This window comes from Bombus vancouverensis, chromosome 3, assembly GCF_051014615.1.
Source record: "Bombus vancouverensis nearcticus chromosome 3, iyBomVanc1_principal, whole genome shotgun sequence".
Lineage (NCBI taxonomy): Eukaryota > Metazoa > Arthropoda > Insecta > Hymenoptera > Apidae > Bombus > Bombus vancouverensis.
This window is the reverse complement of record NC_134913.1, coordinates 16,393,070-16,418,749: the sequence shown is the minus strand read 5'-3', so window position 1 is coordinate 16,418,749 and position 25,680 is coordinate 16,393,070. Positions and strand designations below refer to the sequence as shown.

Here is a 25,680-nt window from a genome sequence, read left to right as displayed (position 1 = left end):
AGGAGAATCAAATTCTTACGGAACTAACAATTTTAGAATCTTCGCTCATAACGTTTATTCCTATTTCGACTTATATTTCTGTAAATAATTTATCAAGTTTTTTATTAGATAACGTTACGGAAATTATTTAATTTTCTAGAAAGATATAGTGATCCTTGGTTATCGAGAGTCCAATAAAATGAAAAAATAAGAATATTTGTGATCTCAAACATTATCACATGCGGTCAAAAGTCCGATATTATTGCACTTTATCAAAACCACGGATGATCAAAACCATATCTACATCTCTACAAACAGTACAATGTGATAGAATTTTGTCTTTACGTTTGTCTTTACATTGTATTACTAATTTACTGTGAAAAGGTGTACATAAAGTAATAGCTTGGATTTAAACTCTCATTTGATAGATAACTGGTAGTCAACGTAGAACAATTTATTAAAATAAATTTCGGTTCGTAATATAGAAGTTAATAAAAATACAAAAAATTATAAAAAATTATAAAATAAAAAAATAAAATTTAATACTATACGCGTAGTATAAAATTTATGAATCTTTATGCTACTATCGATTTTGTTAAACAGATCATTGATCAACGCTTTATCGATTATTCAGTGGCTGGAGATAGTTTTTAAATTTGATACTATACGCGTAGTATAAATTTTATACTACTATTGATCAATGATCTGTTTAACAAAATCGATAGTAGCATAAAGATTCATCAATACCCTTTCCCTCAAATTCGGGCCAGACTATAGATAATATTATTTTTATCAATGCGGATTTATACACGCGAGATTCTTTGGCAAATAATTGATATGTAAGCTTCCAGAAAATTTAATTTTACAATCTATGAGCACTACGATCGCAACACAATCGCAACAAACAAATTAAAATTAATTAAGAGATACAATTACATTATCTTTGAGCAGATCCAGCCTTAGAATACTACTAATTATTTGACAATTTTTTTATTTACAATCAAAACGCTATTTTGAGAAGCTTTTGAGAAGCTTTAAGATGTTATGAAACTTCTTTTTCTTTTAAATACGCGTTTTGCGTTGTATCGAATAACGGGGTCAATAACGATGACGTTATGAGACACATTTTTATCTATTTTAACTTTTAATTACCGTCAATTAGTCGCTTCTCTAATTATGAATTTTCAGTGAATTTTCGCTGGTGGTGTCTGTTATCTAAGACAAAAAAATCTGAGATCGACTAGTTCCTCGTTTCGAAGTAGTCATATAGGGATAAATTAAAGAGCAATGTCGCCTATTGATACAGTTCGTTGTTAACGTCGGTTTAACGTGCACGCGTGGTCATCGAAGTTCGAAGAGTTTTCGCTATATTCCCGCGGTTTCTGGAGAATCGTTGTGGAGCTTCTCGTAATTGTGGATCGCTGGATTTTTATTATTGCAGTGCTGTAGAGAATATTAATTGTATTCCGTGTCCGTGAACAAAATAATTTCAATATGCCTGAAAATGGAATACAGATGACCGAAATAGTAAGTGACTGAGAAAACGGCGTTTGATTATAATTTTTCGTTCTCGTTTTTGATTGATTGTCTTTCATAATGTTTATAATATTATAAATTTGATTGTTTTTTATCATATTTACAATATAATATCATAACTCTTATAATAAAGAGATTTTTATTGATTCGAATGTCAATCGCATAAAATAATTGGATTTAATGGTACGTTGTTTATTAAAATAGTTGGAGGAACATCTAATTAAATAATTCATCGTTCGATAATGTTTAATGACGGCTTGAAATCTTCATAGTTTGTATAGCTCTTGATTTCTAAGGATTAACGATAGTATAGTACTTTATTTTTATTTTTCGGCTTTACAACGCGGAACGGGAACTTGGTTTTCGTATTTCTCACTCTCACTCATTCCTATACGAATTAATAATAAATATTCGTATATATATATATAAATCTAATATTTGTTGCTTGTATTTATTTAATTAATCGCTTTAAAATATCGGTTAAAGCTTAATTTAAAAAGTCGATCATTCTATATTCTATATTCTTTCGGTATTCCACAGTTCAGTATTCTACTGATAGAGATTTTCAATTCGGAGAACTACATTTATACCGTCTGATTTCTATTCTCCCAAACTATATATAAGTGAGTAGATGAATAGTGGCTCTCAGATTATTAATTGGAATCTAATGTTATCGTATCAAGCTTAATGCGATTTAAAATATAAATTATCATTACTGTTACTTTTAAAGTTTTTATTAGTAATCATCAAATGTTGCTGGATATATTTGGATCACAACAATTTTTGGCGCAAGTGTATTTCTATCCTAAAGATTGCTGAGAGGCACTGCGTACACTTAAGGCGTAAAATTGACTGTGAACTTTAATGGTTGTGTTGTTGAGAAAGAATAGTATCGATATATAACGTATATATTTAGATTCTAATTGACGCTTAAGAACACTGGCTACGTCGTGGATCGCGAATCGTAATTAGAGATTCAAGATTGCGAGATACATTCTATTTTACTAGTAAAAAGTATAGACCTCCTCCCACTTCGAGTGAACTTTTGCATTTATACAGTATTGATACTGGAATATTAGAATCTAATCGCATTATATTACATTCTCCGGCAAATATTTTGAAATAAGAAAGGGTAACAATCGGAGTTATTGATCATTGATAATTAACACTAAAATATTAGACAGATAGAAAATTCGGATAGTAACGGTAATAAAATGGTAAATTAAGTAAAGGGCGCTTAAAACATTTACATAGGAAAAACCGATGAAAAAAATTTTTCTTTAATTGAATTACCTTTTTTTCAATGTGTTAATTAATAAAACAATATATCATTGTCTTAATGAACACTATGATACAGTTATTTCTGGCTAGTTGGTTCTCCAACGTAATTACGTAACCGAGCTTATTATAAAAAATATATTCTACTGTATGCGACGGTGCTGCTTATACCTTTTCAGAGTTTTAAATTCTGGTTGCTTCTAGCAAAAGAGGACAAATTACGGTTTCATTAAAAATCCTCCACTCCTCCTAAAAAAAAAAAAAAAAAAAAAATAAGTAAAGGAAAGATAGGCAGCCCTCATAAAATCTAGAAAGGGTTTTAGTACAAACAATCCTTAAAAATCTAAACAAGTTCTAGTACAATCTTTTGTCAGAATTAATACTGCATGCGGTTTCAAATATCCTACAAAGTCAAAGATAATTGTTCAAAGCTGGTATTATGCAGCGTGCACCTGTTTATTGTTTCAGAATCTAGAAAATTCAACATTACCACTGTCGAATACTAAAACTGCTGGCAATAACAGGAGCACGAATCTCAATTATGGCATCGACGATGTCCCGCCCTGGTATCTTTGCTTATTTATGGCTTTACAGGTACTTTTTATTGTAATAAATTAAGCGTAAAATATTCTTGTAGGAAGAAAACCACTTGTACATCTTATATTTAACATCAAGGAAAAGTGAACGTGTTTTTCTTTTCAAAAATGTTCCACGTTGCTCAAATTCCTCAAGGATACAGAAAAGTATAGATATTAACTAAAGCTGATGTTTGAATCAGATAACTTATTTGAGATAAGCACATTCTGAAAGCCAAGAGGAGGTGGACCGATTTATTTCCCTATTTACTTGCCTATTTATATAATTTGTCTTGATAAGATATTCGACTGTGTTCATCCAAGACCGATCAAGATTACCATAATCATTTAATAAGCTCTAAGTCTAGTTAATTCTCTGATATCATCAAAATTTTTCCATAACCGTTAAATTTCCTATCTCCTATTGTTAACATCATTTGCGAAAAGAATAATATGTTTTTCAGCATTATCTAACGATGATAGGTGCAATAGTCTCGATTCCCTTCATCCTTACTCCAGCATTGTGCATGGCGGAGGACGATCCATCGAGAAGTTATATAATTTCCACCATGATCTTCGTCACAGGACTGGTCACTTTCTTCCAAACCACCATAGGATGCAGGTAATTAAATTAGCAAAAATTTGTCTTTGTCAATCTAAATGATATAAATGATTCGTAATTCATATTTAACTTCGTCGTTATTAAAGTCGTTTCAAAAGTAATACAGTAAATTAATCCTTTTTTATAGAGCTTCTTCAATTTATGAGAGCATTTTTGTATACTCGACTCAAATTACCGCGAATCATTCTGGCTAGAGCATTAAATTGATAAGTGACGTTTGATAGGCGCCAAAGGAGGCACGAGACGGCATTTACAATTACCATTACAAATACCGTGAAACAATTACGTATATGAATCTCGAGCAATTTGTTACTGATATAAGCTTCGTCGAGCTACTATGTGTTACTGATATATATCGAAATTCATAAGTCTTGAAACAAGAGTATTCGTAATAAGTAGAAAGTTTGTGCATTTATAAGAAATTTAAAGATACAAAAATATACATTATGCATATACATGGATAGTACCCCTTAAAATATTTAGCATGAGAAAGAAATTTCTATTTAAGTTTCACATTTTTAGTTATATTTATAAGAATATGAAATTTTGTACAAAGTGCTATCTAGTAATAGTAATAGAAGCCACTGACAAGCTTTTTCAGTTTACAAAATTTTAAGAAAATAAGAGAAAGATAATTCATCTCTAAACGACAAAATTTGCACTTCTGTTTTATTTCTTCTATGTTTATCTTTCAATAAATAGAAAAATTAAAGTCGTCTTTTTTTCTCATTTATGATCTTTTATGCTAAAGATCTTATCATGATGATAATGAGTATATCAGTGTTTCAATATTATTACATATTATTATCCCGTAATAAAAAAGAGTAATATTTGCATTTAAATGAATGACGAGAGCGATTAGAAACGCTATCGGAAAGGCACACGTGTTAATTTATGTACGTGCATGAATTCGAGGATCAAGGCTGGATAGTGGAATTATCTTCGCAGCTGATATTTATACATGTTTCATGCTTGGTAACTCCTGTTTTTCAGCTTGTTCTAATGCTAATTTTCGTAACTTTATTGCTGCTGGATCATTTTGAACTCTTGTTTAACAAGATTTATAGATCGTTAACTATTCCCAACAGCTTCCGGGAAAAATAATATTCGTTTATTACTTCAAACTTTATGATTAAAATTATAGTTGTAGTAGTGGGAAATCTTCTCTTCAATTTGTTTTTTACATTATGTATAGTCCTTAGATCTACTTTGTAATATATCAATATTCTACTCAGTATCTTTCCAGACTCTAGAATTTTGATATAGCAGTACTTACTCCTACATCCCAATATTTCAATATACTTTCGACACGAAAATTTCTTGAAATTTTGCCATTTTACATATTTGATTCTGTATTATTCTAACGAAAACTATAACTTCATTACTATCGACGCGAATATATCACGATTAACTAGTAATTGTTGATAGCTAATTGTACAATTTAGTTCCTGATCAAATCAATACTCTAATACTTGTATACTCCAGTATGTAATCGATACTATATTTCTTATTTTTCCTATTCTTCGCCGTAGGTTGCCGCTAGTTCAAGGAGGAACTATATCCTTTTTAGTCCCAACATTGGCGATACTAAGTTTACCACAATGGAAGTGTCCAGAGCCGGAAGTTTTAAATCAAATGTCTCCGGAGAACCGCACAGAACTATGGCAAATTAGAATGAGGGAACTTTCAGGAGCCATCGCTGTATCCGCTTTGTTCCAAGTAGTCATTGGGTTTGGAGGTATTGTAATCATTGATCATAGCCAAAACATTCTTTGGCTATTAAATCTTCTTTCTCTAATGGAATTTTCTGAATAGGTATTATTGGATATTTGTTGAAATTTATTACGCCACTGACTATTGTGCCAACTGTCTCTCTCGTTGGAATATCTCTCTTTGAGAATGCAGCTGACGCTGCGTCTCAACATTGGGGTATAGCAGCTGGGTGAGCTCATCCTTTTTGTACTTATATAGTGATGATATAACGTATAAATTGATGTATACATATTTTCTCTTTTTACATCGATAATATTGTTCATATAATTTAATCAACGAATGAAATAATAAATTTAATACGTAACGATGAAAGTGTATGATGTGTACATAACTTCTTATATATTGATCTTGCAGAACAATATTGATGTTAACATTGTATTCTCAAATACTTGTTAATGTGCCATTCCCGATATTGATGTACCGTAAGGGTCAGGGAATAAGCATCGTGTGGTTTGAATTATTTAAGCTATTCCCGGTAATTATTTCACGTTTATTCTTCTTTATATTCTATACGTTTGTATTTTTAGTACCAACTTTCCTTCATTCAAGTTTTTATCATTTCTGTCTTTATTTCTTTTTCGTATTAGGTACTGTTAACAATAGTAGTCATGTGGATAATTTGCGCGATTTTAACCGTGACGGATGCTTTGCCAGTCGGTCATCCAGCCAGAGCAGATAGTAAATTAAAGATTATCAATGATTCTCCATGGTTCCGTGTCCCATATCCTGGTCAATGGGGTACACCGACCGTATCCCTGTCTGGTGTACTTGGTATGTTAGCTGGTGTATTAGCGTGTACGGTGGAATCTATCAGTTATTATCCAACTACCTCCAGGATGTGCGGTAAGTAAAATCCAAGAACTGCAATTACATTGCTCAATATAATTATTCTACTAATTAAATATGAATATTTTAGCAAAGTATGTTTTGCTCGAGATCAGTTACTTGTGTTTAACTTATGCAATACATAATAGCATTCGAGATACCGGATATCTCATCCAAAATGAATGATAAAGTTTTTAAAACAATTGGTACTCTAATTTAAGTCCAATGTCACAGTGGCAGATAAATATAACTGTCTAAAAATTAAAAAACTTAGATATTTAAAAGTTTGAAAATTAAAGGATTTAAGAATCTAAATATTAAAAGATGTGAAAATTATAAAATTGAAAAAAAAAAATTCAGAAATTATGGAGTTTAAATTTTGTAGCTAATATTTTTTGAAATTCCATTTTCAGGCGCACCACCTCCGCCGGTTCACGCCATTAACCGAGGTATCGGCATAGAAGGCCTTGGTACGATGTTAGCTGGACTTTGGGGTAGCGGGAACGGTACAAACACGTTTGGAGAAAATGTGGGAACTATTGGTAAATCGTTTGAGTTTCCTAAAAAACAGAAAAAAATATCAAAGAATACGAGTTACATTTTTTGTGTTTATAAGTGATTTATAGCGATTTAAGTATGGTGTTTTAAACTCATTGTTTAAACGAAACATTATCAGGTGTTACGAAAGTAGGCAGTCGCAGAGTTATTCAATGGGCATGTGTCTTGATGATTCTCCAAGGATTGATTAGCAAATTTGGCGCTGTTTTTATCATTATCCCCGAACCAATAGTCGGCGGAATATTTTGCGTGATGTTTGGAATGATCACTGCTTTTGGTATACTAAAATATATCTTTTACAATAAAATTACTCTAAGACCAAAGTAAAAACTATTTAAATACATGGTTCTTTTAGGCCTCTCTGCGTTGCAATACATAAATTTAAATTCAGCAAGGAATTTGTACATTCTTGGATTCTCCATTTTCTTTCCACTGGTAAAGTTATTTTTAATTAAATGTTTATCAATTTCAGTTTTTTCTTAATTGTTTGTTACGTATAATTCACGATTATATAGCAGTAGCGTAATTGTTTGAAGTAGTATTTGAACTTGATTTACGATACCAATTGAAATCTAAATTGTCTTCATGAATTTTCAGGTATTATCTAAGTGGATGATCAATCACTCAGGTGTAATAGAAACCGGAAATGACATAGTCGACAGTGTATTTACCGTGTTACTTAGTACGACTATCTTGGTGGGAGGTGTAATAGGATGTTTATTAGATAATATTATACCAGGTACAATTTGTACAAAAATCATATTATCTTTAGTTCGTGAATTTTCAATTGTTTCGCTTTATAAAACAATAAAATATTTCGTATGCATTTACTATTATCAATTTTTTAAGGTACCCCTGAGGAACGTGGGCTCATTGCTTGGTCAAAGGAAATGGAATTACATACCGAAAGGGACGACAAAGAAGACCAAGAGTATATGTTCAATACTTTTGATTTTCCATTTGGAATGGATGCTTTACGAAGGTGAAGCTTTTTTAAATAATATCTTTTTAACATTTTTTAATTCTTCAAATGATTTATCAACTTGTTTCATTTTTCTGCAGATGGAAATGGACACAATACGTACCATTTTTACCGACATATAAACCTGGAATTTATTCATGTAGTCAGAAAAAACAATGAGATTCACTTTGATTTTATATTTTCAATGCATTGCATAATTACATAGCATTGCTAATCACCATGAGGAAACTTGGAATGCAATAATGAATGTTGAATGAGAGTTACCTTGCAAACGACGAACTATTAATTGAATGCAAAAGAGGATTGTATTAAATACAAATATAAATGAACTTTTATATAAAAAATAATGAATTTGATTTTTTATCATTTTTATCCACAAAATATGCACTTTGAAAGCATAAAATTCCTAAAATCTTGGGAGATTCTTCTAGGGAAAAAATTTCTTATGTTGGTAAATATTACAACTTAATTTGTGTATAAAGCGCGAATTAAGTCAGTTATACTTTTATAAATGTTATTTCTAACAATTCACGTAAACTCGAACAAATACAGACATGGCTGCATCCTCAGACGTTGCTACGGTATTGCATACGTGTATTATAGTTTATAAATGTTTAACTTGTAAATTTGATTGCCTTAACATATCCTAACCTCGATTTAACCTAAAAATTCTTAACTGGTTTATTTAAAATAACTTAACAAAACATTTATTCAATAAAAAAATACAATTTGCTTTGTATTGATTAAAAATGTATCGTTTTCTGTGAATAAATTGATATAAAAAATATTGTATATATTTTATCTTTGCGTAACTGTATTATACAAATATATGTAATATGTATATAATGTATTTTAAATAAAATAATAGTAATAAAACTGATAAAATTTATATAATACATTGCTCTAAAAATTCTATTAGTATTTATAAGTCAGATTTATGTAAGTTAATTCAATGACTGCATTATTATCTAATTTAGTCCATTAATTATTATATAGATCAAACTACAAAGATACATAAATATGCCATTGGTACAAAGATGCAAGGAAATAGCAACGCTGATAGATGAATCAAGCACAACAGAATTGCAACATGTATTTTCCATATTAGTAGACTCGCTGTTCGGAATAACTGACAACATTGGTTGGGGACTACATAGCATCACTTTTAAAAGAAATCCACAGGAGCATGAAACGCTTTATAACTTTCTTAATCCACAAGGACCAGTTTTTTCTTTATGTTATAAGTTATTGCCAGATTGTTACTTGAAATATAACTTCCCAGTTTCATTTTTACCTGTATGTAAAAATAGATCTATACATTATTGACAATTATAAAATAAACAAAAATTAAGTTTCATATACGTCTTTTTTATTTCAGGTAAAGATACGTTCGATGTTAGAGGAAGGAGTAATACCCCCATTTTATCTAGACAAAATCAGAGATGACCAGGGTACACGTGGTGTATCTGCTTTAAATATGAGTATCCTTTTTATATTTCTGTTTAATAATTTCATGAAATATTTTTAAAAATTTGTGTAAGGTAAATTCTTAACAGTTATACATATCCCTTTGAATATTATATCTTCCACTTTGCATATCATTTGACAAATCCCTGGCTGCAGGTGCAGCAACAGGAGAATATTTGGATCAATTGGGAAACTGTTTACGTTCAATTAGCACACTGCTATTTATACCATTTTCTACCTAAAGATAATTCTCCAGTTCTGCCAATAATTAGTCCATACATTAGGAAAACACCTCAACGGAAATTAGTACAATCACCCGAATCTAAAAGGTATTCTTGGAGCAAAACAAAAGATACTTTAATAAGGGATATATAAATAAAAAGGCACTTCTTTAGAACTAGACAATAAGTTAAAAATCAGAAATTATTACAGAATGCAAACACCGCGACTTTTGAGAACGTCGATATTATCACCAGGATCTCCGAATTCTACAACGAGCGTACCACAGCAACAATGTTTACCGCAAGTTTGGAGAAGTGAAACCGTAGTGCAAGTATTTCTCGACTTTTGGGTAGAATACATAGAAGATGATCAATTAAATCCACGAATAAGCACATCATATTCTGCGTCCGTTCCACGTCGAGTAAGTTTACATTTGAAATTTTTTCGTAAAATATATATATACATTTCTATGTAACTTTAATTACAGCACAGCATCCATTCCGGAGAGCATATACGTTTAGTGCGAGCATTTATAAAAACTTTGCACGAATTTGCAAATAGCACGATAGGCGACAAAAGTGCGATGGATGAACTTAAACGGTATATACATAATCAAAAAAGAATTAAACAACAATTAAATATTATACTAATACTATAATCTATATTTTTACCATTTCAGAATTATTTTGCCTTCTGTTCAAGGTAAAATCTACACATTCCTTCGGAAAGCCATACATCATTGGCCATTAGATAGTTCCTTTAGATTGATTCTTGAAGCTTGGTTAAGTTTTATTCAACCATGGAGATATTTCCCTAGTATAACGTATACTAAGGAAGGGTATGTATATATAGTAAAAGGTCTGTTGAGAAATTATTATTACAAATTATTTTACTTTTTTACAGTAAAGCAGAAGAGGAAGAGAGAGGAAAGATACATGATGCATATAGATGGATGCCTTTCATAGCACATAATCTACTAGCCTACACAGCTATATTTCAACAATTACTTCCACGATTTATGAGAACAGATCTTGTAGCCCCAAAGAATGCGTTAATGTTATTCAGAGTTACAAAAGTATGCTAAGTTTTTGTAGATATATGGATTGTCCGCTAACACGTATTTATCAAAGTTATACTCCTCAGGTTTTGTCGCAACCGTTTTTAGCAAAAATAATATGCGAAATAGAAAGTCACATGGATGATGTTGGATTAAGAAGTCGAGTATCTACAAATCAATGGACTTCAACTGTACGACAACAAATTTTAGAGCTTGAAGGACCGACATACCAATACGTTCTAATGTTTTCTATGGCTACTATTTCACAGGTACGTAAAACGTAAAATACATGCCTAAAGTATTTAATTATTTTTTAATTTCTATCTTAGGTCGTATGTCTATTAGGCACAATTAAACAAGCACATTTAACAGCAACTAGTTTAATCGATGCATTGGAAAAGAAGAGAAAAAACAGACCATTTCTGTTAGCACTATGGGAATTTTTTAATGGCGAAGACTATTCTTCGGATGATATTGGTATAGAAGAAAGGCGTCGTGTTCCTGTTTATCTAGCGAATGCACAGCAACAGTTAATTGACATTTTCGAGGTAATAAAAGATGGTAGATTTCCTAATTTTAAATATCATGCGATTTGGTTTAAACATAATTTTTACAGATTAAAGTAGAAGACATTCCTCAGGTAGCTATTGAAGCTGACCAAGAATACCACGAGAGTATTCTATCGACATCCTTCTGTCACCAATCACAAGTATAAAACTGATTATCTAAAAAATCTTATTATAGTAGAAAAATCCTAACTCATTAATTTTTTAGATGGACTCTAGTTTAGATACAAGCAAACCAGGTGTTTTTGTACCTAATCAGAAAGATAGACAGACATGTCAATATATCGAATACATGGGAGATCCGGAATTGCAACCAGTTCGAAGTAACGAATGCGCGTTACTTGTTAGAAATTTATATAAACTCTGTACATACATAAATGTGAAGGTAAATGTACATTTAATAACATTTTAGGATCGAATTATTAAGTTACATTAGCTTCATTTTTGTAATTATATAATCGTGTATTTTAAACAGTACCGACATAAGATAACTAAGATGTACCATCGACGTGGTTTCTTCGGCAGCATTTGTCGACAGATATTACAATCACCAACGAAAGTCGTGAAACTACCAAAAAGAACACAAACTGGGTTGTCCAGCGGATACGAGGAACGCATTCCGCCTCGACTTAGTTTACGTCCGTTAGCTAATTATAGTCTACTCGTAATCATAAGTCTTGGAACATTTATTGCCTGGTTTACAAAGTACTAGACATTCTTAATCTAAGTTATGATTATTTTGGAAGCCAAGGTGATTGCAGTAGTATAATATTGATTTATTTGTAGTTATGGAGTCTTCACAGTCCTTGGGTTCGCCTTTGCTCTATGGTTCGTATACATAATAATACGAGCAACGTTGGAACCATGGACACGATCAAACAGAAACACATTCAGGGCTAATACTACGGCATTTTCTATGAACTAATCAATCATAAAATTATTTTATTGTATACAAATTAACTTGCATCACTGTATAATATTCCATAATTTCAAATATCTATTTATATAAGGATATATAATGTTTAAAATTTTGATAATTTAAAGACAATTTAAAGAATCTGACATACATGATTTTTTTAAGGACGCGAAAAATTGTCGTTTTTTATACTTCCTTTTTAAATGATAATATTATATGTGTGATTGAAAACAAAATTAATGTTTTAAAAACACAATTAAAATTCAGCAGAAGTTGCTATAGGTTAGCAAAATAAAATTCATAATATCAGCGTTGTAAATTAGCTTTTCAAATCTAACTGCGAGTACTGATAGAGTGGTTATTATTTAATCAATATGACATACAGATAACTGATCATTTTTGTCGATCGAGTGGAGCATACATTGCATCGCGTAAGTACGAAGGGGTTCGTTAACGTTGATATTGTGAGTCGGAAAATTGATATTGGACAGGGGCAGGAACGTTCCAGATGAAAGGAACATATAGAAGAAAATCGAAAGATAGAATAATTTTCTTTCATTCCATATTGACTTTTTTTCTCAATCTCCCTTTAAAAGTATAATTTTAAGAAATTTAATATAACTTTTTTCTTAAACACATTTTATACAAAATATCAAGAGAACTCTACACCACGGATATACCGTATAAAATAACTGTCCTTTTAATTGGATCCCGCTAGTCGTCACAAGGCTTTAGCAATATGTTTTGCGTTCCCCTAGGTGGAGACCACCTGAATTATCACACCAAGTTAACTACTACACACCTATATAGAGCAGTCATAATAAAGCGTACTACACAACGAACTCAATTGAACCTTGTTGACCAATTAATTATAATTTCATTGCAATTTCTCAACCAAAATGCTTTCAGTCCGTTTATTATTCATTGATCGCTTATAATTTTATTCAAAAATCAATTTCTATAATTCTTTCCACCCGTAATACCAATTTCTTTTTTCAAAAAGAAACAAAAATTCATTAGAAAAAATGTTACTTACTAAAACTATAAAATTAAAAAGTACGAAAATATTTTTGTCAAAAAAGATAAAATGAAATATTTCTACTTTCTTAAGTTTTTCACATTTTGTTACCTAATCAGGAAATTCATGTTCATACTTGTGCCACTGGCTTCCATAGTTTCTCATCCACTTTCAATCACATTAGTCGCATTAAGTCGTTAGATAGTTTAATTGCACGGGTGTGTTTACACGTCCCGTGCAGCATGACCCGTTTTCGATTCAGATAAATGCAAATTCGCATACCTAGCGTTGTCTAGCCACGATTTATTCAACTTTGCATCACAATCAAGGATCCTTTCATGCGATGTCAAACGATCTGTTGTGCGCCTGTTACATACAATAAAGCACATTCGAATTACTGAGAATGGACTCGTTTACTATTCGTTAAGACCTCTCCGTTTTAAGAAGATGTCTTTCAGCAGTTGAAATCAATCAGTTGAAGTTATTCTATTGAAGAGGATTGATTCATTAAAATCCCCAAAATCAGGGATTATTCAAATGATTCTTTCCTTTAAATTACTCGTTATCCTAATAAAATGTTTATTATTAACTGGACTGGAGAAAAGCAGTAACTGGTTAATTACGTAATAAATGTTAAATTAATATCAGTTTAATCGAGTGTTGATCACAATTATCGATCATTCAACCAACCCATGTGGGTTTGAGACAACCAGTGTGTTGCAATTACTTCTTTTTTATACAGAAGACAATTATATTCCATGACAAAGAATCGAGAATCTATTAACCAACATTCGACACAGAAATGCTTTCAAGCTGAAGCACAAGTTCCACACCAAAGAAGCTGTCTTCGTTCCATTTGAAGATTACTTTGAAAATTGACGCGAGAAATAATTCCATAAATCATTTGTCTAATCGGATTGAAATATACGAAGGCAGCAAATAACTTATGATTAGTTTACGAAATTGAAATTAAAATTCAATGTTATTAAGTTAATATTACTGGATACATTACTAAATCTATAAAAAGTCTAATGAAAATTAATTTACCCATGCTATTCCTTACACCTATAATTATATTAACGCGGAAAACATTACGTAAATTGTAAAATTAAAATATTGATTGCAACATAGGAGGAATAACATGAATAACCTTGAGATATCCATGACCTCCACCCACAGCTTATATCTTCTTACACTATCGAGAAGGAAACGCGTTCCGTCGATTGAGCTGTACGTTTCCTTTTAAAAATTCATCGTTTTTATAATATATGTATATTTGAGAAATTCATAGAAGCCGGTGGTTCTCACTGCGTGTCGGACTAATTACGTAATTGCCAGTTATTAGAACAGTGTAATAACAGGCAAAGGTCGAAGACATGTTTAAGGCCACCCCAGCAATTAAGATTCATCGCTAATTCTATAACACCCTATAATTTTCTCGCATCGTCGGTTCAACCATTAACACGGTAATCGTTAGAACAGTAATTTACAGGAAAATTAAAACATATATATATGCTAGGAAAGAACGTTATTAGATATAGAAGAAAATCAATCCACCACGTAAGATATACTTTTCAATAAAATTGTATCCCCAGAAACTTACTCAGAACTCGATTTCTCACTTCAAACGAACTTCTATACATAGACACACATACAGACATCGGATATAACCACCTTCTGGAAAGGGAGAACGAAAAATGCGCAGACCCATTTGTCTGGTTAGCCTTGGCAGTAATCCGATCCTGTCTAATGTCGAACGGAATAACAAATACCCGCTTGTTTGCAAGAGGATCTGATTCGATTAATAGTACACGCAGTAAATAGTCTATTCCTACGATTTCCATCAATTATCCAATTGAATTAAATTTTCAGTATTACCATACAGCAGTTCGTCGAATTTTACTGGATTTAAATGAGATAGAAGATCCGCTGACATTTACATTGATATAAATAACGATGTTGAAAAAGAAATGGGGTTCTCTATTTTCGTGACCAATATTAAGCATGGAACGCACGCGCGTGGTTAATTATGCGACCGTTTGTCTTGTCGAATTTCTCAAGACAAGAAACACCTTGGCCGATATTAGCGAAGGGCGCGTCGTGCAAGCACGTGAAATTAGATTTAGAAGGTCTAATTAAGCGAAGCAACTTTTCTTTTACGCTCGTAATTCGATAATCATCATAATGGTGTTAGTGTTTCAACACTATTGCACGTTCCTTCCATCGGGCTCCATTAAGAAAACATTGTCCTCCAATGTTGTCTTGTAATTCCCATTGGGCATACATGTATGTACTTGCTAAGAAAATATACACAGATCTACTCAAATTGAAACGTTCGATATAACAAATTACAATTGAGAAACTCGACAAGTTAGTAACGTTAGTAAAAGAAAGAAATTGGCCATAAAGTATCCCGCGACGTAGAGTTCATAAAATATTACAAAAAGTTCCAGAGGCGGAACGGGACTTTTAATTTCGCCGAGAGGAAGCTAAACTAATTTGTACTACTTACTCGCACAAGGAGAGTTTTATTCTTTCTTTGACGATTTCACGCATATGAACATGCCGCGTCTCGTACTTACATTCCCTTCTCTCTTACCTACGCGTATATTCCAGATATGTCATTGAATCTTCACTCGTGGTACGCTTATCCAATTACAAATCTCGTAAGATATGCTTGCAGGAATGCTACCGGAAGATACGTAGATTAACTGCATCCACAGTCTCAAATCGTGAATCGCTGCTTCAGCCAATTTTCTGTAAAAGATCGAAGAAAATATTGGAGGAGGTGAAATCCATCAAAAGTAAAAAAGAACATGCGAAATGTATACAAATGAATTCTGTATATATCAATATTTTAAATCAAGATAGTCGACCATGATAAAAAGATTCAAAGTTTGATGAATAAGACAAAAAATATTTAATATCGATTACGATGCGCAGATTTATGTGATTTTAAATCTAAATTACCTCCGTTTTCAAGAGTTATGCATAATAGATTATATCTACATAAAATACGGAAACATAGATATATATAATCGCCGATTTTCTTCTCCAGTCTACCACTACCACCATAATCTACGACCGCGTCTATTCCACCTCCACCGTCGCAGTGTCCCTGTGTGTCACGAAGAGGAACTCAGTTACGCGCCACGGGGTTGAGAAGCCGGACGTGTTCCGTGGGTGTGTTTCATTCACGCTAAATCTTCGATTTAACCGGAAAGTTTCGAGAAACCGCGACAATTTACATCGATCGCTAATCAATTAGTGTTTGTTTGAAAAAAAGCGCGCAGTGACGTTGATTGACGTTGATTGGTTGGGTAAATATCGGCGTCACTCTGATTGGTTACTGAACGAGTTCTAATCGGTTTTTCCTCGAATATACGATCTACAGAAATTAAAATTAATCGGAATTAAGATCAATTAGAATTAAAATTAATCGGAATTAAAATTTGAAATTTGAATTAAGTGAATCGATGTTCTTTCATAAAAATAGGATAAAAATATCGTGTTTCGAATTAGAATATAGTATGGCCGTAACATCTTAGATAAAATACTATAATGATGATCGGCAAGTGATATGCTAAGCCTCTATAAATAAGGACAGGCGTAAAAGCTGAGAATAGAGTATCGGCGTACATGATGATATTAAAATACAATTTATGACGACTTTTACTGCTTTTAACTTTGTTCTCGACACCCTAAGTCGTATTTCACTCTTTCAACTGCTTTGTCAGATATTACTCTAATCATAACAACAGAGACAAACGTCTGGTCAAAAATCAAAGTGCAGATACGAAAATATCGATACAACCTAAAAATCCAATTACAAAGATATGCTGAATGTTTCAGTATTTTAAAATAAATATCAAGGACATTTGTCGATCGAAGGTTCAATAACTTTTAGCCAAGTCGCGGCATGCTTGATAATTTTTCCGTCAGTCGTACCGAAACGAAAAAAGCGTTGAAATTGCGTCACGATGTCAACGCGATTGAAACGGTCGGCGTTGATTCTTCTTTCATTAAGTTTAACTTCCCCGAAGATAGCACCGTCACATCGCCATGAAATTAAAAGTTTAATCTGTTTTTGTTCTTGAAGAGGACCAGTAGTTTAATTACACCACTGTGACTCAGGCAATAAAAGATATTCTGCAATATTACATTGAGTCAGATGTTAGGAAACGAAGAAGTGCTTCTAAAGAAGAACCCTTTGTATGTTCGAAAACTTATGCATTTTAATGTATGTCGAAAAAAACTGTTGTGAACACTGAAGATGAAAAGGCTGACACGCTCGCAATCTCCTCATTGCAAATTAAGTTTGGTAAATAAATACAAAAAATGGATACTTTTAGGAATATTCTAAGAGAGATTAAATTTATAAGGGAAAATAAAAGATAAAGTAGCATTTAATAGGAACGATATCTGCGCTCGATTGTCTACCGAAGGAGAAAGTTAACAAGAATCTAATCGGTTCAATTACTATCCATCGCATCCATTCTTTCCGCGTGATTTCAGTTGAAGTGAAAAGAAGATTCGTCAACTTCTGCGGACGAGGATGGGGATAATTGAAAAACCAGTAAAAGAACTTCTCCAAGTCCAAACTGTTCAATATTGAAGATTGAAGATTCGATTTTTAGACTTATAATAAAAACTCATGCTTGACCCGAATACAGTTGCAGACATAATCAAAGGCACGCGTACCGGTGGAAGTTGAATTACCTCCTGATGAACATGCGCCGGAAGGTCGTATCTTGCAATAAATTTCGCAAGTACGCGATCAAAACGTGGTTGGACTCGAAATGTCCACTTAATGAACTCGATCGCTCGCAATCTCGAGATTTCCGGCAATCCTGTTTCTCAATGGACGATTCATTGTTCCTTGATAAAACGTGAATCTTCAGAGATATCTTAAATTACCTAGAAACATAGTTGAAAAGCTCGATTACTTCTGGACGAGTGTAACGAGAATTTAAGTCTTATTAAATATATCGTATTGAGCTTTCTGTTATACATAATCTATTTGTGGCCATTTGGAAAGAAGATCGAGGAATGCAAGTATTAACGTAATGATGATTTTTGATCTATGACTTTCAGGCAGATATTTTTGACTACTTGGAAATATAATAAAATATAATAAAATAGCCATAAAAGGCTTGGTACTTTGTATAATTTTTGATTTATTCTTTGCCCTCGATAAGAATCGTAAATCGTACGCGTTTTATTAGAGATATATATCAGAGAATTGTGCATTTCAAGTAAATTAGTAGGTACTACTAAACGACACGATAGAGACAAAGCTTGTTGCGTGAAAAGTGATATAAATATCGTTAATCATCGCGGCACGTCCATACAAATAAACGACCATGCTTCCCTTTTCCGGTCTGCCCGTACGTGTCAATGTCCTTCTCTTAAAATAAGATCGATTGTCTACCATCGAGCGTGACATGGTCATCGAACGATTCTTAACGGTGACTCGAAAGATTCTCGAAACAGAAAGGAAGCAGAAGATGTCCGATTTCGTTTTCATTCCGTTGACATGCTATTTGCTATTTACGTCCTCTTCACATTAAGAAAGTAAGATGTATTCAAGGAACGTGCTCGCGTGACATATCGAGCATCATGGATATTCCGTACAAAGAAATTAAGGGGATTCATTAAAAACACTAAGAGAACCGCTAGTCACGCGATTTCCATTTACTACCACATTCGTTATATAAACCTACGATGAAGAACAAACGAATATTAATGAGTCATCAACTTGATATACATCAACAAACATCAACTATATAAAAATGCCAAAAAATTATCTCTACAATCTCCATTTTCCTCGATAATCTGCATTTCTTTCGATAAACTACGTTGATAAATGTAGCAGTAAGTTAATCATCAAGATCAGATCGACAGAGGGTAGATGACGATTGCGTTCAGAGTATCAGCGTTCATCGTGATGGAATTTCCATCAAATGCCAGCGAGTTGGCTAGTAATTCGACTGTAAGAGCGGTGAATGCGTCGACCCATTCGGAACTCAATCTACCGTATACAGTTTGCGAGATCCTGGTGGCAGTGTGTGCGGTGTTTGGTAACGGTTTGGTGATCACAGTCTTCAGCAAAGAGAGGAAACTTCGTCGACGAACTAATTATTACATCATCTCTCTAGCCACGGCCGATCTCTTGGTCGGCTTGTTCGCTATACCTTTCGCCATTTTGGCCAGCATCGGTTTACCGACGAATTTACACGCCTGCCTGTTCACCGTTTCAGTGCTTATCGTCCTCTGCACGATCAGTATCTTCTGTCTGGTAGCGGTGTCCATAGATCGTTACTGGGCGATACTTCATCCCATGGGATACTCGCGCACCGTACGCACTAAAACTGCCATAGGTAAGAATTAATGAGGACGACGAACTTGAACTAATATTATAATAAATGATCTAAAACTGGTTTCATTTTTAAACTCATAAGGATTCGTTTATTTAACAATTTTGAATCTCTAAATTTTTGAACTAGCAATTATTTCTTAAGTAGTTTTATTAAATGTTAGTAAATGAGTTTCTAAGTTAAGAAATTCCTCTACTTTACAATTTCTGTAATTTAAGTCAGCAGATGAATTTCATCATGAATACGCATAATAATTTAAAGCATTTCTCAGGACATCCACATTAATCGCAGTAATTAAAAAAAAAATCTATCAATCATCAGAAATGTTTTATAACGCTTTAATACGCTTTTTAAAAATATTAGATTCTGTTTTGTCTGTTTTTACAAATACGATATAAGTGTGCGATATAATGAACGAAGATAATTCTTGAAGATAAACAAGAAAATTTACCGTGAACGGAATCGTCGATGCGCAAGTAGTACGAGTCGATAATTGAGTGAGCTCGGTAAAAGTTCGAAGAAACGCAAGGGTAAATCGAGTAATTGTTAGCTACGTCGTTACTGTTGTACAATCCGATGATCCAATTAAAATCACCTCTTCTTAGAAGCGTTCTGGATGAAACGCATAACCATTTAATCGAGCTGCGATAAAACAACACCGAGGCACAAACCACGTAATTATATTTTGCGAAATTGTTTGTTCGAGTGAACCTGTTATTCAACTCTTCACATATTTCGAACCTTGTTTTCCATCTATATCGAGTGTTTCAGTTTATGCAAAATGGACATAAAATATCGAATGTTTCAGTTTATGCAAAATATACAGCTTATACCGAAACGACTAGTAAGTTCGCGTGTAAAAAGTACTTCAATGTTCTGCAATGTTTTGAATAATAAACGACATATAGTCTTAAGGACATCGAAGGTAGACTTCTTTGTTTTTTAAACAATACGTTTTATCATAATTTAAAATACAAAAAGCTCCAAGCTATTTTTAAGTCATCGAACTTTGCTTGAAATCAAATACGTATATATAAACATAGGAAATTTTATAAAATGACAATTATATTTCTATTGCTGTATAATATGTAACTACACATGGTAGCATATGTTTATCACGTTCTGTTCTACGAGAATGTAGGACATCGAATAGTGACAATGCTGATTAGACAATATTGTGCAGATAGACCATCGTTACCATGATTTGGTCTTTATTTCACTATAGTATTACGGTGAATATATGTGAAAGTTCTTTTATCTTACATTAATATGTGTTTATTTGTATCACTTACGCTGATTTTCCCAAAGAAATTACATCATAATCCTCCGTGGAACTGAATCGATGAGATGCAACAGAATGCACTTTAGACGGCAACAGGTGGTATTCCCTGCGCATATTTTAATAACGTATATAGTAGAAGTTTGTCGTGCATATTCCTAAGAAATTTAACTTGAAGTTAATCGATGCATTAAATATTAAATTTCTTACTTGCGATCAATTAGTGAATTTCTTAGTATACTTGGGATATTTAAGCATCAATATACTTGTTCTTTATAAAAATTCTCATCTTTGTAATTACGTTATATAAAAACTGTTATGTAACTTTAGTTAGTAGCTTATAGTAAATAAGAAACGATTTTTTTTCTAAAGTGAAACGTATTTTCTTTTATAATAGTTTTTTAGAATATCTCTTTGCGTATGTTACTTTTCCTCATTCATAAAAGTAGGTAATACGACAATGTATTGATTTCGCAATATATAATCCCCACGATAATTATGTAATTAGTAGAGTAATTGAAAAAATTCCACCTGCATTCGGTGCATTTCAATGATGTTAACATATAGCATAGAGTATGAAATACATATCACATATCCATTCGCCCGATTTCCCAAAGGATTTTCCTTCCTCCTTGCGACGAAATTGATGGAAATCGCATTTCTCTGCCTCGGAGAAAAAGTACATATGCGTAGAAAGAGAAATGAAAAAGGAAAACTGTGAGGCTCTAAATAAATTTCATTGAGAAACATGAAATAACATAGAAATTCATTAAAATCAGACTTTGATAAGAAAGCGTTAGAAAATTTCGTTTGTTAAATATAATTCACGTAAAACGCGCGAAATTGCATCGAAGGATCGGAGAGACTCGTGAAAAAATTAATGACACGATCAGACGTTTCTCATTTCACTGCCCGGCTACCTAGCCATGATTAATTTAAGCATTTCGCCTGTTTATGGTATGAGTGATTTTAATTACGAGCCCACTGACTGATACCATTTCTCCAACGAGGGGAAAAGGTGCGTTTATTGCCGTACTTTCCAATCGATAACGTTCACATGCACGTCTATCATCGACTCCTTTGACCGACTTTTCATTCTCTTCTTCTATAGCGGGATCTCTATAAATCTTTCTATTTCTTGTCCAAAACACTCTCCTTGCTGCATACATATATCACCGTTCCATACAATCGGTCTTCGGTAAAAACTCTAAGGATGAGAATTTTAAACATTTTCAGTGATCTCTTCTTTATGTGTTTACTTCCATATTACCTAATAATAATTCATCTGGAACAGTTGAAACAAACATATAAAGATTAAAAGATGGTTCCGTTCTTTTAGGTATAATCTGTGTGTGTTGGATCGCTGGCACATTGGTCGGTTTCCTGCCGCTTTTAGGTTGGAACGCGGGCAAGAAATCCAATGAGAAATGCATCTTCACCGAGGTGATGGATTACGATTACTTAGTGTTCCTGTACTTCGCCACGATCATCTTTCCCGCGCTATTAATTGCAGCCTTCTACACCCATATATACCGAGTGGTCGTAAAGCAGGTCAGACACTTTTACCGTAAATATACGAGCAGAATATGCGTACTAGTGTGAGTATGCGGATATACGGTGTGCAAACAGGACAATGAATTAGCGAAGACAAGGTCCAGTTTGCCGACCCTCGAAATTTATCTTCTTTAATTTATCAAATTTGTGCACCGTCATTTTTCTTAAATACCTTCATCTGGTTTTTCGTCGGTTGCAGTTCTTAAATAAAGCGATCTTCTTGGTGACAAAGTAATTATGGTGCTGAGAATAAACGATTGTGGCTTTCATTTATATAATCTTCTGAGAATTTCATTTATAAATTACTTTAGAGGTGCATTATTCGTTCTTCCTCTACTATTTTAAAAAAGAGTTACCACGTTACATCATATGAATTCTCGTGAAAAAGATATATTGAATATTTCTCTAATTATATTATTTATTATTACATGTTCTTGCAGCTGCAACAAATTGTAACAATGAATCCGGGTCGCCGTACCGGAAACCAGACAACTGGAACCATGCTGCGATTACTTGGGGCCGCCAGGAAGCGTGAAGTGAAGGCGACGCAAAATCTATCGCGAATCGTGATCTTTTTCATTATTTGTTGGTTCCCTCTTTACACCATCAACTGTGTGATGGCGTTCTGTCCAAGGTGTAGGGTGCACGATGTCCTGATGAATTTTTGCATAATCCTGTCGCACTTGAACTCAGCTGGCAATCCATTGCTCTACGCTTACCATCTGAAGGACTTCCGTGCGGCGCTTAAGAATTTCATGTGGAGACTTCTATTTCCGCACAGTGACGTGAAATCTAGCGTAGTTAGCGTGATTCACGATCGTGGCTCTTTGGTTGGTTCCCAGAGACAATTCCTGAGGCAAACAGGTGGACCGCCGTCTACAAGAGTTATCAGGTCGGATTTACTGCGTCAGGTACGGTGTGATTGATTTTTAATTAAAGGTAGATCTCGATTAACGTGAGCTTAAATAGTGCGATATTCGATTTGGTGCGAATTATAAAATGATGCGAGGTTTTCATTTAATGCGAGGTTTGCGAGTCTTTTCTCATCCGGTACAACTATGGAAACAATTAGTCTTTTGTTTTAACTTTATCTTTAAACTTCTGTTTCGTCGAGACGATGCGTAAATCGTCTCTGAACTTCTTCTGTTTTATAGTCATGACGCGACGCGAAACAAAAAATTACGGATGCCGATCCAAACATGGATCGAAGTATGCAACTTAACAGAGGCACGAACAAAGTACTGCTGGCTTATCGCCACATATACGAAGATACAAAGAAACAGAAGAAAGTGCGACCAACTTAAAATACTTTGAGAAATAATAATCATGTTTGTGCCATTATAATTTAGTGAAATATATATGAAAAGGTATATTTAACAATTTTTATTGTATACTTTCTTTAAATTAGAACCAATTCCTATATTTCAAATATTCAAATAATGTGAATTCGAATAACGTAATCTATTTCTGGGATTTACTACTCGCACTAATCGAGACCTACCTGTATTAGTCTCTTATGAACGTAACTAGAATAACTAGAAATTTCTTCATACACGCTATAATAAGTGTACTACTTTGAGTATTTTATATATATGTCTGGATGCTATATGCATTCTGTAGATGTTTGCACCATTAAATTTCCCCCAAATGCATAAACATCCAGTGATTTTTAAAAATCTACTATTTAGTAATCCCTGCTATCAGGCCTTTACAGCTGCAGTCGATTAATTTTTCTAGAGATAAGATTGTCATTTTATCCTGAAAATTATTGGAAATATATCTTATTTTATCGATCGAATTTTAATTACAGGTAACTGACGTTAGATCTAGAGGATCATTCTCGAGCCCTCGAAACGTTACGATTCGAGAAAACGATGTAGCAAACACATCAAGCTCTTCGAGTGATAGACAGGAAAATGACAACGCGAGTCAAAACAGCAATGATCTGCAGCGAAATGAAAGTGACAATTTTGGAAATGACAGAATCACCCCGAGATCGCCCCGTATTACCTCACTGGAATTACAGACTTACAAACCTTTAATGCCGCTTCTTCCGGCGGAAGTGGATCACGTCGAGGAGACGCCACCGGCGTCTATCTTCGTCATTGAAGTAGATGTAAATCACGTGGAATCCGTTCACGAAAAACTGGACGAGGAACTGATGGAAAATAAAGACAAAGGCTGATGAACTTCTTCGGCATTTCTGATCGTGAATAAACTAATCAAAATTGAATTTCGATTCAATTAGAAATTGGTGGATATCAATTTCACTATTGATAATAAATTAACGATAAGAAGATGTGTGGTAATTATCTTTTACCATAAATAAATCATTGAAATTGCAAAATAAGGTGTTAATAATAAGTTTACAAAACGTGATGTATTTTTGGTGTTTAGTGTGTTATAATTCGATGTATAATAATCTGAATCCTGATATTATTTAATACTCAATATAAAATACGAAGAAACTGTATTGCATTAAGTTTTGTTAAAGCACTGAATATTTGACTGAGCGTATTTCCAGATTACATTTTCTGTTTTAATGGTGATCAATGGTAATTAAATGAAATTTCAGTGTATATCCAAAAAAAAAACATTTCTTTAGAATAAATTATAATGAATATATAGAAACTGAAAAATTAATAATCATTTCTACTGACTATGAATAATATTATTTCGAAAACAAAATAAATATATTCTTCAAATAATAAATTCATTGTTAATGACAATTAGACACGAATAAATATATAACATATCTGCACGAACATATCTACAATGGGAAACGACAGTCTCATACAGATTACATATGATGGATACGTAATTTGCATGAAAATGATGTGAAATGTATGTTAAACATAGAAATGTGAATCTCATATAAACGAATCAAAGTAGATAAGGGAACCGATATTTGAATTTTCAAATATTAAAAAGTTATTTTAAAACAGCCTATATGCTAATGTCCATTCCACATTCTGTGTATCACACAACGGTCTAAATAAATGTCACAAAAATAATCATCTATATCCACTAAAATATACTATTGTCTAATAACCTAATACTACCTGACAATTAAATAGTTCCAGCATAAAAGTCTTT

General features: G+C 32.9%; 3 protein-coding genes and 1 long non-coding RNA gene across 7 annotated transcripts; 3 read left to right on the top strand and 1 right to left on the bottom strand.

Annotated features, from left to right (window-relative positions):
* The first annotated feature begins 1,191 nt into the window (after positions 1 to 1,191).
* LOC117154077 (solute carrier family 23 member 1) lies at positions 1,192 to 8,475 on the top strand. Its single transcript, XM_033328738.2, has 13 exons — positions 1,192 to 1,506; positions 3,262 to 3,387; positions 3,833 to 3,990; positions 5,523 to 5,728; positions 5,806 to 5,932; positions 6,118 to 6,238; positions 6,351 to 6,606; positions 7,002 to 7,130; positions 7,265 to 7,423; positions 7,502 to 7,581; positions 7,744 to 7,885; positions 7,996 to 8,128; positions 8,209 to 8,475. The coding sequence occupies exons 1-13, from the start codon at positions 1,474 to 1,476 to the stop codon at positions 8,285 to 8,287; spliced, it is 1,749 nt and encodes a 582-aa protein (XP_033184629.1). The 5' UTR covers positions 1,192 to 1,473; the 3' UTR covers positions 8,288 to 8,475.
* On the top strand, positions 8,475 to 13,198 carry LOC117154081 (sphingomyelin phosphodiesterase 4). Of its 4 annotated transcripts, none has more exons than XM_076617407.1 (14): positions 8,475 to 8,579; positions 9,125 to 9,424; positions 9,507 to 9,609; positions 9,693 to 9,924; positions 10,028 to 10,238; positions 10,305 to 10,417; positions 10,497 to 10,655; positions 10,721 to 10,892; positions 10,961 to 11,143; positions 11,204 to 11,422; positions 11,491 to 11,583; positions 11,649 to 11,825; positions 11,916 to 12,145; positions 12,227 to 13,198. In XM_076617407.1, exons 1-14 carry the CDS (start codon positions 8,475 to 8,477, stop codon positions 12,363 to 12,365), a joined length of 2,436 nt encoding a protein of 811 aa, XP_076473522.1. In that variant the 3' UTR covers positions 12,366 to 13,198. The 4 variants fall into 4 exon arrangements, with proteins under 4 accessions (XP_076473522.1, XP_076473521.1, XP_033184638.1 ...); XM_076617406.1 differs by having other exon boundaries at positions 10,016 to 10,238; XM_033328747.2 differs by having other exon boundaries at positions 8,579 to 8,709.
* A 6,087-nt stretch (positions 13,199 to 19,285) lies between these two features.
* On the top strand, positions 19,286 to 25,601 carry LOC117153789 (adenosine receptor A2b). Its single transcript, XM_033328146.2, has 4 exons — positions 19,286 to 19,754; positions 22,370 to 22,581; positions 23,025 to 23,495; positions 24,395 to 25,601. The coding sequence occupies exons 1-4, from the start codon at positions 19,286 to 19,288 to the stop codon at positions 24,767 to 24,769; spliced, it is 1,527 nt and encodes a 508-aa protein (XP_033184037.1). The 3' UTR covers positions 24,770 to 25,601.
* Positions 19,622 to 22,438, bottom strand: LOC143302533 (uncharacterized). Its single transcript, XR_013058119.1, has 4 exons — positions 22,301 to 22,438; positions 21,044 to 22,237; positions 20,203 to 20,363; positions 19,622 to 19,745 (listed from the first exon to the last, which is right to left on the bottom strand). It is a non-coding gene; the product is annotated as an uncharacterized LOC143302533 (long non-coding RNA).
* Positions 25,602 to 25,680: the final 79 nt, after the last annotated feature.

Coding starts and splice junctions, on each gene's coding strand:
- LOC117154077 (XM_033328738.2), top strand. CDS start 1,474: ATGCCTGAAAATGGAATACAGATGACCGAAATA. Junction 7,424..7,501: donor TGGAATGATCACTGCTTTTG/GTATACTAAAAT, acceptor TGGTTCTTTTAG/GCCTCTCTGCGTTGCAATAC. Junction 7,886..7,995: donor ATTAGATAATATTATACCAG/GTACAATTTGTA, acceptor CAATTTTTTAAG/GTACCCCTGAGGAACGTGGG.
- LOC117154081 (XM_076617406.1), top strand. CDS start 8,475: ATGAATTTGATTTTTTATCATTTTTATCCACAAAATATGCACTTTGAA. Junction 9,425..9,506: donor TCCCAGTTTCATTTTTACCT/GTATGTAAAAAT, acceptor TTTTTATTTCAG/GTAAAGATACGTTCGATGTT. Junction 10,239..10,304: donor CTGCGTCCGTTCCACGTCGA/GTAAGTTTACAT, acceptor CTTTAATTACAG/CACAGCATCCATTCCGGAGA.
- LOC117153789 (XM_033328146.2), top strand. CDS start 19,286: ATGACGATTGCGTTCAGAGTATCAGCGTTCATCGTGATGGAATTTCCA. Junction 19,755..22,369: donor ACGCACTAAAACTGCCATAG/GTAAGAATTAAT, acceptor CCGTTCTTTTAG/GTATAATCTGTGTGTGTTGG. Junction 22,582..23,024: donor ACCGAGTGGTCGTAAAGCAG/GTCAGACACTTT, acceptor ATGTTCTTGCAG/CTGCAACAAATTGTAACAAT.